Source organism: Mus musculus, chromosome 6, assembly GCF_000001635.26.
Source record: "Mus musculus strain C57BL/6J chromosome 6, GRCm38.p6 C57BL/6J".
Classification (NCBI taxonomy): Eukaryota; Metazoa; Chordata; class Mammalia; order Rodentia; family Muridae; genus Mus; species Mus musculus.
In genome coordinates, this window is record NC_000072.6 from 24,610,891 (window position 1) to 24,625,413 (window position 14,523).

General features: G+C 38.0%; 1 protein-coding gene across 1 annotated transcript in view; it reads right to left on the reverse strand.

Annotated features, from left to right (window-relative positions):
- Nucleotides 1-2,919: 2,919 nt before the first annotated feature.
- Wasl (WASP like actin nucleation promoting factor) overlaps nt 2,920-14,523 on the reverse strand; it is a 51,186-nt gene continuing 39,582 nt past the window's right edge. Inside the window, exons 7-11 of the mRNA NM_028459.2 lie at nt 14,164-14,206; nt 13,346-13,499; nt 8,295-8,812; nt 7,383-7,491; nt 2,920-5,456 (exon numbers count right to left, since the gene is read on the reverse strand). Coding sequence (NP_082735.2) covers nt 5,395-5,456; nt 7,383-7,491; nt 8,295-8,812; nt 13,346-13,499; nt 14,164-14,206 — 886 coding nt within the window. The 3' untranslated portion in view covers nt 2,920-5,394. The remainder of the gene's footprint in view (nt 5,457-7,382; nt 7,492-8,294; nt 8,813-13,345; nt 13,500-14,163; nt 14,207-14,523) is intronic.

Sequence of the window (14,523 nt, forward strand, 5' to 3'; positions counted from 1 at the left end):
TTACTATTTAACCTCTGCTAGTTTCATTATTACAGCTGAAGAGAGGATAAGCTACCTCAAGGATGCTAAGAGAAAAATGTACACCAGGAATTATCTTTGCTAATGTGAAACTAACACACTGATGTATATCTAATATTTAGTGTCAATCACCTGGTTCTCACTTCACTAATGAGTGTCTTTCTGTTGTTCTTTTTTGGTCATGAGCACACCTCCAATCCTGGGTCAAGGTAATTTACTAAATTCCTAAAACGGGCTAAGAGTCAGAGCAATTTTAAAAGGTTCCTCCGTAGTCTGGGTGTGGTGGTACATGCCTTCAATCCCAGCACTTCGGAGGTAGAAGCTGAAGATCTCTGAATTCAAGGGCAGCCTAGTCTACATAGTTGTAGGGCAGCCACAGCTATGTGGAGACCTAGACTTAACACCCTCACTCTCAAAAATGTTCCCCTGTGGGATTAGTATTAAATATGATCTTATGAATTTGATGTATTACTGTGAGCTTATAGAGCACGGGCTCTCAACCTGTGGGTTGCTACCCTTTGGCGTGGCAAATGACCCTTTTATGGGTGTTGCATATCAAATATGTATGATTCATTAACAGTAGCAAAATTATAGTTAAGTAGCAACACAGTAATTTTATGGTTGGGGGTCATCACAACATGGAAACTGTATTTAAAGGGTCACAGCATAAGGAAGGTTGAGAATCACTACTATGGAGGTTAGTTCATGGACCGGGAGTTTATTCTGGTGTTTACTCTCAGTATACAATAACAGTGACTACTTCTAATGGCTTGCTTACTGTAAGTCAAATGTGTATTCAAGCACATTTGCCTTTGGTTTAAAAAATATACGGACACTTGGGAAGTTATGAGGACATGCCTATTTTTTCCCTACTAAATTAACTAGTCATCATGTTATAAAGGGAGAAAGGGGGGAAATGGAATAGGAAGGATGGATGGGGAGGAAGTAGGAGGGGAGTGTAGAGAAAATATGGGGAGGGGTAACAACATTAAAGGCCTTCAGAGAAAGCCATTTGGAAACCTACCTCTGGAGAAGCTTGCTAAACTATACATATATAAAAGTAATTTAAATGGAGTAAAGTGGGGGACAGTACCCCAAGTAGGTACCACATGCTGCCCTAAACCAAAAGCCTACTATTGTTGGCTAACGGGGTTCCATAAACCTCTAAACATAATCAGTATTGCTTCCCAGCAGACACTTCCCAGTATAATCCCTTTGACCCCATTGGTTTCTTTTAACATGACATAGAAGGCATGTGTTACTTCCCGGTTCCTTCTCTAATAAACTAGAAGTGCATGCAATCGAATTAGAATGTCCCTTCCCTCAGTAAAACTAGGACATTGGGTTTAAATGTCCATGTTGTTCCTGGGCTCCTTGGAAGAACTCCCAGTCTTTGACAGCGCCTCTGCTGATTAAAAATTATTCAGATACTCACTCTGCAAACTACTTTTCTTTCAGGTAGGTTTAAGAGTTTATAGAATACTTATGTCTAAGTAAAAACATTGCCCACTAAGAAGGCCCACAAAGAAACTAATGATTTGGATTATCACACTCAAAAGCCCAACCTCATTTCAACTCCTAAGTACTTTGTGATGACTAAATGTCTGGGCAATGTAGGATGACTGTCACCACCGAGCCAAAACACCAGCACATGTTCCAGGCAAAGGCGGACGCTTCCAGCTTTTTCAGGGCAGAGATGGGCAGATGCTAGTGGCTTCTATCAGCACTCAGATGATGTGGAATTTGTAGCCACAAACCTATACAAATCAAGAGAGTGTGCTCCCTCGATCTGTAATGAGCTGCTTACCAAAACTTTCTCCAATGTCTTCTCAATTTAAATCTCTTAAAAAATATTTTTATGTGTTCATTGTTTTGGTTATGTGTATCTGTGTACGTGATAGTCTGGTGCCCGAGGAGGCCAATAGTTTGTGGGATCCCTTAGAACTGGAGTTATAGACAGTTGTGAGCCTCTATGTGGGTACAGGGTACTGAACCTGGGGCCTCTGGAAGAGCCAGTGATCTTAACCTCTGTTGTCTCTCCAACCTCGAGCAACTTTTCTTTCTTTCTTTTTTTTTTTTTTTTAAAAGCCTGTATTAAATGACAAGAGATAACGAGAGAAAACCCTACCGTAGAGTGGAGATGTTTGTCAAGCAATGTACAACTCAGCTTTTCTATAGAGGATTCCCTGTTAGACAGTTCCTTATGGATATATTGTAGTAAGATATAGTTATCCTGTTTCTAAAGGTGTCACTGTAGGGCTCTTTGTCTAGACACATGTAACAGGACAGGATAATTCTAAGGCATACTACTCTTACAACAGTTCTCTTAACAGTTTAATACATTAAGTGTTCACATTTGTACCACAAAAACATTTCTATAGAACAAAGCTCTTGAAAGGAGTAGTGTCTGTACTCTGGACTGCTGCACAGCTTCACCTTCAGACTCCAACTTGGGCAGGGTCAAGGGACAAAATGTCACCCTTACCAAAAACTATGCTTCTGGCTTAAATGGCCACCACTGCCAACATGGCCATAATACTGCCTATTGAGAACTAGGCCCCGCACGAACCACTGTTTGGGATTTATTAAATTCCTAGTATCAGTCCATCAGGAAGACTTCAACATCTTTGGTTTGAAAGCGTCCCACCAGCGTGAGCTTGAACTGTGAGTGTTCTATGTAGAAGCTCTGTACCACAATGACTTCACGGCAGGTGCTAAACTGTCACCAGGTCTCCCAGAATTCTTTTACTCAGCGGGTTTACTTAATGACACACTTTCCCTCTCAGGACATGTAGTGCTGGAACCTCAAACATTCCCTGGCACTCTGTGCACTCTTGGCCAGACAATTAAAATTTTCTACTTATTTTAACATCTTAATAACAAATGAGACACACTATTTTATACTATTTGGGTCAAATTAATTTTATTATGTTCCATGATGAATTGCCACCAGTGCAACATCTTATTTACTATACATTTCAAAAAAAAATTCACATACTAAACAAAATTTCAGTTGATAAATGAAATTGAATGATTGAAAATCTTTATGAATTTCATAATACAATATGTGGCTAGCTGAAATTGTCTATCACACAGCATTTAGATATGAAAGGCCTCATGCTAGTTTGTTAAACGCAAAGGCTACCAGACAAGCACATAGCTGGATGTATCCGTGAGGCTTCCAGATGACGCACAGGAATAAATAGTGCCACCCACAGTGCAAGACAGAAGAGGACGGAGCTGTGCAACTGACACTTTACTCAGAGTGGATTAGCCTTCATGCCTGGATGAACCCCATAGCTCCTGGAATTTAGATTTTACACAAAAATAAAAAGCAAACAAAAGCAAAATCCATTTCTGTATGAAAAAGAATAAACTCAATTTTACCTTTGGCAAATAATATACCCCCATTTATATGCAACTCAAAGAACTCAGTCTCCCCAGACAACTTCTGGTCAAATAACAAATTAGCTGAAAAAATCTCAAACTTCTTGGCCAAAAGGTAAGGGACATCAGAATTGGCATTATCTCAAAGACATTTTTAGGCATGAAAATGTTTTCTCCACGTCAAAAAGAAAAATATGAAAGTCCGATGCTATTTATTTAAAGTTATTTTGACCCCCTAATTGTATGGGTAGTAGTTGTCCAGCCTCATCCGCACGTCTCAGAGCTCAAGCCACATGAAAATGACAGGAAGCAGAAAAAAGGTCCTAGCAGCAGAGAGCACTGTTTTTACAGGAAACACAAAATTGAGAATCTTTCCAATGTGCTTCAGTTACTCTTGCAAGGAGGGTAACACTCTTTGAATAACTTAACTATCTTACTGCACCACTTAACTGCTTTTGGCGACTAAACCTTTTAAATTATTCCTGACAATAACTAGATGCATGGTCTCTAGAGGTTATGTGATAAACTGGTTAAAATTCAAACCATATCTCACAGGTCCAGCCTGTCAAGATCATGTCAATACTAGATTTTGGTCGGTATACTTCTAGATAGCGTACTTTTTAGTTGGATATTGTAACTATAATGAATACATCTGAAGCTACATTCTGCATACAACTCAATGTGAGAAAAGTGTGTCTGCACTTAAATCAGATAATCGGCTACCTAAAGTGTATTGAAAGTAGGTAGGTAGGTAAGGTAATTATCACGGTAAATATCAAACAGCCACCTTTAGGCGGATTAGTGTACTGTAAAGAGGCAAGGAAACCCTAATTGTAACATACCATGTAGTATGCGTAACAACTGTGCAGGCTGTGAAGTTTTATTTAAAAAGAAAAATCTATCAAATCAGTTATGGACTCTAAGAAATTTGCCATTTGGATGATCAATCTTTTAAGAAAAATGTAATTCTACATGTGGTACCTGACAAAAACCTGGAGAAGCCATCAAAGTAAAAACAGAGTATGTGCAAAGGTTAGCATTCATGCATACTTTTGCCAACACCTCTGACTCCTACAGTTGGTACTTGTGAATATAGCAATGCACAGGGTGCAAAACACGAAGACTCCATCCCAGCCCTGTTCTGATACCGCTCGAGTCAGACACGAGCACGAAAGTTGTTTATGATGCACGAAGCTACCTCCAAAAATGTTACCTCAAACTATTTTGGGGCATGATAACAAACGTCTAACTCTTTGCTAAAAAATAGCCTGTCACAGTTGCCACAGCATAAAAGTCACCTTGGTCAAGGACAGGCACGTGAGGGCTCATCAGGGTTCCTGCCTTCGGATGCCACTGCTTACCAACGGCAGGCAGTACTGCAAGAGAGCTGTACTACCGTCTCTCTTCAGTAGCATCTCTGTAGTGATCTTAAGCAACACATAATACTAGAATTTGAAAAACTGCATTAGTGTAGTGAGTGGTGTCTAGAGAATTGTGCAATGTATCAGCTTCAACATTCATATGTGGCATCATATTCAAAATGAAGGGGCTAAAGAAACTAAAGTTTACATCACTTAAAAAAGAATGTAGTGCTATACTAAATTTTATTAAGAAAATTTAGGTACAGAAAAAGTAGGGTATGAAAATAGTGTTCTCCTTCTGGCATTCTAACTAAATTACATTAAGGTTTGTGTCAGTCTCACACATAATTAAACTCCCTTGTTGATGGAATGAAAATATTCACAAATCACGTGAGCATCCTGATGTAAACTTGCACACAGCAACAAGGAGTAGCTTTATATAGGATTATAACAAACCTTTACAGATTAAATGAGGTATTGCACAGATTAATTTAAAAAAAAAAAGCAAAAAAGGCAACAAAAATATACAGCCAATTGGTAGAACATTTACATGATAATTTTACAGATCAATAGACAGGAAGTAGTGTTTAGTATTTCACCTTAAAAATATATATATATAATATATAGATCAGTCTTCCCACTCATCATCATCCTCAAAATCTTCTTCATCATCATCGTCTTCATCTTCATCTAAAAATAAACCCAAAAGCAGGAGTTAAGCACGCATAAATAATTCTCAAGTCATTTTTCCAACTACCTGACTCCTAACACAAACATTTAATTTCTAGAATCTAGTTACTAAGAAGGTTTAAAATTAACGGAATAAAATCAATCTACAGACTATGGATGGGATCAAAGATGAAGACGGGAGATTCACCATTTGGGTTTTAGCCCCTCACTACCTACGGGAAAAAGATTTCAACCAGTGTGTTTTCAATGAGTCAAATGAAACTTGTGTAGGTTTTCTGAATTGGGTTCACACAGTAATTTGCAAACCTAGAATTTTAGATTTTGACCTCTTCCCACAATCTGCTTTTCTCCCTTGACTCTAGTTACCCCATTTTAGTGACATCACCATCCTTTCAGGTGAATAGGCATATGAGTTATTAAATAATTCTTTTTTCCTCTCCCTCCATCAAGTCACTTCCTTTTTACCACAGTCCACACCCACTATCAGGTTGGATTGTTTTTTCCCTCAGTTATTGCTGCTCTCCAGTACATTCAACTCAGAGCAGATGGAGGGAGACTTTTAAGCCTTCCATGGCCGGCTCCTGCCATCTGGACTCACTCGCAGCTCTCTCTGAAGCATCACGCATGACTTGCCCAGCCCTCCTGCCCTCCTCCTCCCGGCCTTCCATTCACCATTTCTGCTACAACCACTTCCCTCTGTCCCCTACCCTCACTGAACTTTTTCCTCCATATTTCATCATTGGAAGTACTACTTTCCTCTCTGTCTTATCATTTAGATCCCACTCAGAACCACCCCTCAAAAGAGGCATTTCCTGACCACCCTGTGTAATTCTCCCCAGAATCACTGACTCCTCCATTTCCTCTTCCTCATAATTCTGCTACCTCGGTTTCTTAGACTGTCTTCATACTTGAATACAAGCTCCACCACAGGGAAGACTTGGTCTGCTATGTATCGGAGGATCCTGAACAGCAGGAGTACTGTAGAGGTGTTCAGTCATCATCCTCTAAATGAATGCAGATTTTGATGGCATCCAATTTTTCATATCTACACCTCATAAAACTTATGAAGGCCAAGTTTGTAAGAGATGATATTAAAACAATACAGAGCCAGTACCACGTGTATGATACTATGGATGTGAGTTAGATAAAAACAGAGTATCTTCTGTTTCCTATAAGACAAATTTCCTAGTATCATAACCTAAAAAGTAACAGAAGTTAGAGAAAAGCAAAAGAAGTCTGACCCGCTCTTCTCCAGCATTCCATGGTTTTGCTTGCTTGTTTGTTTTTTTTCAAAACAGGGTTTCTGTGTGTAGCCCCAGCTGCCCTGGAACAGACTGTAGACCAGGCTGGCCTCAAACACAGAGATGCATCTGACTCTTCCTTCTAAGTGCTAGGATTAAAGATGTGTGACCACAGCCTGGCTCATTCCATGTTTTAAATTAAGGTCTTTTTTATCTAGGTTTACCTGGTTGTTGTTCAGAATGAATGAAACACAGTTTAACTGTATTCTTATCACTTCCTATTGGTCTGAGTGTCTGTCTGTACTACCACACTGTCTTTGTCATTATAGAGGTTATTTTCAGAATACTACAGAAATGACATTGAGAAATCTCAAGCCTCGCTTAGTGGCTGCTTGTCAAAGATTCCATTGGCATTTCCCAGTATAGGAAATTAATTAATTCATCACTTTTTACATGGTCTCTCTTCTAGTTTACATATGGCTATGGTGTCCTGGTATCTACTAAATTTTAGGCAGACCAGTCATTGAGCAAACACTATGATTAAATATGCTGTAAACTCAGACCTACACAGTTAGTAGACAAAACGGTCACAAAGAAAATGATAAATAAACAGAAATTACGAGCCTGTTTGTTTCTATCCTATAAAAGCCCTCCCGCACGCTCCGTGGAGATCATGTGACCATACCTGAGGAATGAATGGCTTTGCTCCTTTTCTGCATCACTTCCATCAGCGCACCCACAATTCCTGAAGTGGGTGCGGGTGTTGGTGGTGTGGACTCTTGGCCATCAGACACCTTGGAGAAGAAAATTATTAAACTCAATTATAAATATTTAGAAAAGATTCTGTGTGGGTCTGGGGAGATGGCTCAGAGGGCAGAGGACTTGTCATACGAGCATCAGGACCTCCTGTGGCACACATACAGCAAGGTAAGACAGCTTATCTGTAACTGAAATATAACATGGGAAGTGTTCTGAACCTTTAAAAGATGATGAAATGATCTTATTTTCTCTAAGTCAGAAAATCCAAACTTATACACCATTACTATTGTGAATTTTAAAGTTGGAACCTCTTTCAATTTTCTGTAGAGTCTGATTTATTATTTTTAATTTCAAAGTATAAAAATTTAGTGTATACTTTCCTTTTCATAGTTACTGGTGTTGAGTTACCAAGATGACTGACTGCACTTGCTTCCAGACAGGGTTATTATGTACTCCCCTGTTTAGTAGGTAGTTTCTTTTATTTAAAGTCTAGAACAACGAATTGCAAACACACCGTAAGATTCCATCTACATGAAATTTAGAATTAGACAAAGTTAACCCAAAGCTATCAGATCAGTGACTGTTGGAAGCATAAGGTATCTCTTTCTATGGTAACTAATATTTTATACGTTTATGTTAAGTATGGATTACACAACTACAGATATTCATCTAAAATATGTACCTTTCTTTGTATACAGACAAGCATTGTAAAAATTATAAAAGGTAAAAGAGTAAGCCTGTAATATAGACACCTTATAATGAGTTGTGGTAAAAGCCCATAGTACCAAAAACAAACAAAGAAACAAACAAATCAAAATAAAAAGGTCTCATTACTTACAGATTTCAATTGAATGCCCTGTCGTATCTGGTCTAAAAGCGCATCCCTTCCTGAGCAGGACACGGGCCGGCTATTCTGTTCCACTTTTTTCAGCTGAGCACCCTCTCTAATTTGATCCAAAAGAGCTGCTTTGTTTCCTGAAGGAGCTGGAACTTGATGGTCACCATCAGAAGGCAGGCCAGGGGGAGGTGGTGGCCCTGGTGGGGGCGGAGGTGGAGGAGGAGGTGGTGGTGCTGTGGACCCTGCCATAGATGGAGGTGGAGGTGGTGGAGGGCCTGAAGGTGCTGAAGAGGGCAGCGCTGGTGGTGGAGGAGGGTACATCCTGTTTGGAGGGGGCGGAGGAACAACAACACCAGGCCTAGAAGGAGGTGGAGGTGGAGGTGCAGCAGTAGGAGCTCTTGAAGGTGGGGGAGGAGGAGCCCCCCTTCCTCGGGCAGGAGGGGGAGGAGGACCTGAGCTATGAGGAGGGGGAGGAGGAGGGGGAGGTCCTCCTCTCGAGGGTGGAGGTGGTGGTGGTGCTGAAATAAGAGCAGAGAAAACAATGAAAGCATAAACATTTAATAAAGTAACTTCCTTCACCATCCACAGCTGGAGAGAGAGCTCGGCAGTAATTAGCTGTGCTTGGCCTTGCATAGGGGCCCAGTTGAGTCCCCAGCACCTACAGCTAACAGCTCACAACTGCCTGTAACTGCAGCTCCAGTGGTTCTGATGTTCTTCCAGACTCTGCAGGAGCCCATATATGCACAGCTGTGCATGGCATTGCACACAGCATGCAATTGTACAACAAAATGATAGGGCTAGTTGGTAAAACTTTGTTTAGCATGCCCTAGGGTTGATCCCTAGGAACACACATGCACACACGTGCACACTTAAGAAAATATACTTTTTTAACTTTATATAATTATGTAATTAAATACAGTATGTAATTAAACTTTACATAAATTACTTTATGTAATTAAACACTTTGCTTGTAAGCATTAGCTTACATTGACAGCAATTAATGCCATTTTCATAGTAATTAATGACAACCTTCTCTTTAGAATTAAATATTTAGATTCTACATAAATTTTAAATACAAATTTTATAGTATGGCAAAATTTATTAGAATTTATTAACATCAATCAAAATTAGCCAAACATAACCCTTTCTTTCAAGACACAGTTTCATTATCTAATTTACATATATCCTTTGACTATAATACAGTGTTTAATATTACCAAAACCTAGTCACCAGCTCTAGACTTGGTATCACCAGAGGTTGGTTGTTTGGTTAAATGTTCAATTACTTATGTAGATCTGAATTATTAAGAAACATTTTTTATAAACTATAAAATTATACTGCAGTTATTAATAAAAAATTATCACTACCCCAGTAGTTATATTTCTATTCTTTGTCTACTTAAGTGAAGATGTAAGATATATTAGGAAAACAAATCCAAAGGTATAGTACTATCAACATAGACTGGAAGTGAATAAATCCTTTAAGGATTCAATGTTGTATTTCTAGAGACATGATTTTACCAATGACATATACAAATCAATGTAACAGTAAGCATTTTATCAGTTCTCCATTCATTTAAAATCTGATCAGAGAAACTGACTTTTTGGGTTACAGAGATCTTGGGACCCATAATAACAATATATTTAGCTCTGTAAGGTGTACACATTACTGAGTAACATTATTTAACCTATGTTACTGGCATTTCCCTTAGTACAATTCTACAAGAGGAAAGGAGCCCTCACAGCATGAGCACTTCTATTTCCTTATTCCTTCCCTCTCTTCCTTCCTTCCTCCCTCCCTTCCTCCCTCCCTCCTCTTTCTTTCTTTCAAAAAATATATACTTATTGTTTTATGTATGAGTGTTCTGCCTGCATGAATGCTGTCTGCCATGGGTGCCATGCATGCCAGAAGAGTGTGTCAGATTCCCTGGAACTGGAGTTAGAGCTGTGAGCTGTCGTGAGGGTAGTGGGAATGAAGCCTACGTCTTCTAGATGAGCAGCCAGTGCTCTTACCTACTAAGCCATCTCTCTAGGCCCCAGCACTTCTGTTGTCTTAAGTGACAGAAAACTTCACTGCATTTTAAAAAATAAATAATCTATTACCAATCCTTACTTTTTATTATTTGTATTCTATCTATTACAAACAAACCCCATCACAGGGACAAACGTGACAGAATTAACATTGAAGAGTAAAGACACCACTGTTAGGCAGGTAGATGCACCAAGATGCTGGCCAAGCAGCCACCAGTGTGAGGGACTTTTAGGTGTTCACAAACTCCAGAAAGAAAATAAGAACTGGTATTTTTCAAATTAAAAAAAAAAGTAATGAAGAAGACATGAAAGTTACAAAAAGTATGCTTCTAATATATGCATATAAATATATGTAATACATAAATATAAACAAATACTCTTAGTTAATCTACAAGAATACTGAATCTTATAGAAAAAAAATACCTTTGAGTTTATGGAACATAAAAAGGCTGACGTATTTGAAAACTATTACTTCAGACCAACATCAGTGTTATTAATAATACCAGTAGATAATTTTATTTCTCATGTATTAATTTTTTTTTTTTTGGTTTTTCGAGACAGGGTTTCTCTGTATAGCCCTGGCTGTCCTCGAACTCAGAAATCCACCTGCCTCTGCCTCCCAAGTGCTGGGATTAAAGGCGTGCGCCACCATGCCCAGCTCATGTATTAATTCTTATCTAATTTCCTATGTATAATTCTTCTGCTTATAAGCAGAAAATACTACAAAGTCATATAGTATTACAGGATTCATAAAACATTTAGGAACTGACGCCATGTTATCTCATGAAAATATAACAGACAAATGTTATCTAGCTATAAATTTATGGGAATACTGTCAAGTGCTTAAATGGATAAGTGATACTGTGCTCACTAATACTGCTCCATCCTTGTACAGAAATTTTAATCCAGTCACAAGGCTGCTCTGGCAAGGGATCACATTCAAAGACCTTCTAGGCCTAAGTGATCTGGCTAGAATGCAGACACACCCTTAGTACACACATTCAGTCCCTAACAATCAAAGTCAGGCTAGTTTATAGAAGGAAGCAGCCATGTCTGAAAGTAGTGTCTGAAGGGCAGACAAAGTGACAATCAGAAAGAATTTGACAGAATGAGTCAGAGATAGGCCATGCCCATCCCAATTCTCACGAGAACAGCACAAGAAAGTAGTCTACTTGAGAGCAGCCTCTCTTGAGAGAGGAAGGGAGGAAGAGAAAGGGAGGCAGAGAGGAGGACAGATTAGTGCGGTGGCAGTTTTACCAGGTCAGTTTTACAGAGAAGTTACAAAGAGAACAAACTAGACACAGGTGAAGACAGAACAAGCCAGAGAATAAGAGCCAGAAGATTAGAGTGTATTGCCAAAGTAAGTAGGCGGCCAAGCAGAGCAATTCAGTGAAAAGTCAAAAGCAGCCAGTTTCATCAGTCAGCTCAGAGAGGCGTCTGGGCCAGAACAGCTGAGTTCAGCCAGCAGCAGCCAGAGTTCAGAAAGAACTACAAAGGGTGAGCTTAGCAGCAAGCCTCTGAGATGACAATTACATCTGTGAATTCAAATTTCTTTTACACATCTTCCTTGATTCTAGTCAATATAAACATATTTTATACAGGTTATTGAAAAATGAATGTGTAAAACATTTATAAAATACTATAATTAGTACCAGTAAAAACGTGAGTGCTGTGAGCAAGAGGTGTTTACTAATAGAGAACTTCAATAAAATAATCTAAGTTATAGACAACATTTATGCTGATTTATACAAATATATCTCTTTTTACTACACATTATTCTTTACACGTGGGGTGATGGAGACAGGCACGTTTAATTCCAGCACTCAGGAGGCAGAGGCAGGCAGATCTCTTATAAGTTCAAGGCCAACCTGTTCTACATAGGAATTTGCAGGAATATGCAGTGATAGTGAAACCTTGTCCTTGAAAATCAAAAAACCAAAAAAATACAAACATACAAACATTAAAAGAAAAAAACAAAAAACAAAAACAAAACCCTTTATGCTCAAGCTCAAAACATTAGTTTTTGAAGGCAGGACATATAAATTCTAGCTACTCCAAAAAACACAGCAAATCATGCAAAATTCAGCGTAGTGGTCCACACACTGTTCCACATACATACCACTCCACTGTGGTGGACCTGAAGAACAGATTGTTATAAGTTAATGGACTTAATACTTAAGGAGCTACACACAGGGATATGATGGAAATCACAAATTTGCGTGTCTTTATAAATCTAATTTTATGATTTTATAAAATAAATGAAAAAAGATTTACTAATTAAGTAGGTTAAGACAAATTTTATTAATCTCTCTATTCTGTTTTCATACCTTTGAATACTAATTTATGTATGTGCTCGCTCTAAAAAAAATAAATCATTAATTTATCTTTTTGTTCTTAGGAAAAAAATGTTGGACAGCTTTCAACTGACTGATGAAATGCTGGTTCTCAGGGATTCAATGTCCTCTTCTTCCTTCTGCAAGTATTGCACGTATAGGCAAAACCACTCCCTACCCCCACAATATAGAAACACATAATTACAAATAAAATATAAACAAGATAAAATCATTTTTAATGTATAATAGGTTCTTGAAATATAAAAAAGAAAAAAAGAAAATCTGTATTTCAAAATAGAAAGAGTTTAAATAATTTATATTCTGAAATGTTTTATAAGAGATCACACGGTAACCTTTACATTAATAATCACATCATGCTTTGGTCTGTTTGAAGACAAGGTCTCATGATGCAGTTATCTAGGTAGCCCTCCATGTAGAGCAGGCTGGCCTCAAAGTCACAGAAATATGCCTGCTCCTCCTCCCAGGTGCTGGGTAGAGGTCATCGTCGTCCCTTGCCTGGCTCAAGGCTTTTGTCATACCAAAGTAAGCAAAGATGTAGTGACACTGGACTGAATTTGTCATCCATACATTCAAAGATTCTGCTCAAGGAGGGGTGCATAGTTGTTCACCATGATGCTAATCTTAGAAAATTTAAAAGGAAAAACAGTCAAAATAGATCCAAAGTTACCTTGTCTTCGGAGTTCGTTTTTAACAGCTTCTACACCTCCTGTTTTTTCAATAAAGTCATAAATAACTTTTGATGTTTCTCTGTCTTTAAGCTGGGCCTCAGAGATCCCACACATATCAAAAAGATTCTTTAATTCTGGATCCAAATTATTTAGCTACAACAGATAAAACAACTTCTAAGTAGGCAATTGTGTTCAAAACAATCATGGCAAAACTTATAATTTACCTGTGTCCTTCTGAAATTAAACTCAGACTTTTAAAATGGTTATGTGATTTAAATGCTAACACTAAATTTTCTATTATGAAAGATAAACATGAGAGATTTTCTATTGTATTTCATCTCTCTTCCACGCTGTCAAAGAGGGCATTCTATTCATATTTTTATTAACCCACTCAATACCAGTTCTTGTGTTCATCTATTCCACCTCTTTGCTGTGCCCAGAGGTCCTTGGTAGTACCTCAAAGTTTAATCTCAGTTTAGAAACAAACTGGGTTATTTTATAACTAGATACTAAGAATTTGTACTTATTTTTCCAAAATTTGATATTCTTCTGAGATCATTACTTAAAAAAAAAAAAAGAAAAATCACTTTTTTCTCTATGCATTCAAAGCAGAAAATGAAGGAATACAAAAATTTTCCCTTAAAGGACTTAGCAACTATGACAGAACAATACTATGAATTCAAACCTCAGCAGCATATAGCACATTCAAATTCTAATAAGCAATATTTTAAAAACTGTAAATAAAAAAGTCCAAGATAAGCCATAGCATTCCTATATATTTTGAGCAATAGGAAATATAGCTTAAAAAGATACTTACATCAAAACCTGTATTTGGATCCCATCCAACATGCCCAATGTGCCTAACATGGAAAACAGATAAAATTAGAAAACAAATGCAGACAAGGGCTTGTGAAATAATGCATAAAGATACTTGAGATGTGCTGCATACAGCTCAATTTCTTTTGCTTCTAGACAAGTCTTACAGGTATCCTCCTGCTGATTATACATCAAAGTGGAAAAAAAATCCCTTTATTTTCAAGAATTAAATAAAAAAATAATTACATCTAATTTTTTCAGATAGAAAAGTAAACTGTCAGATTTATGACACAAGACTGGCTTGTTGTATACATATGCCTACAGACTTGGAATTCTAGGCCAGCTTGGGTGACCCAGAAGA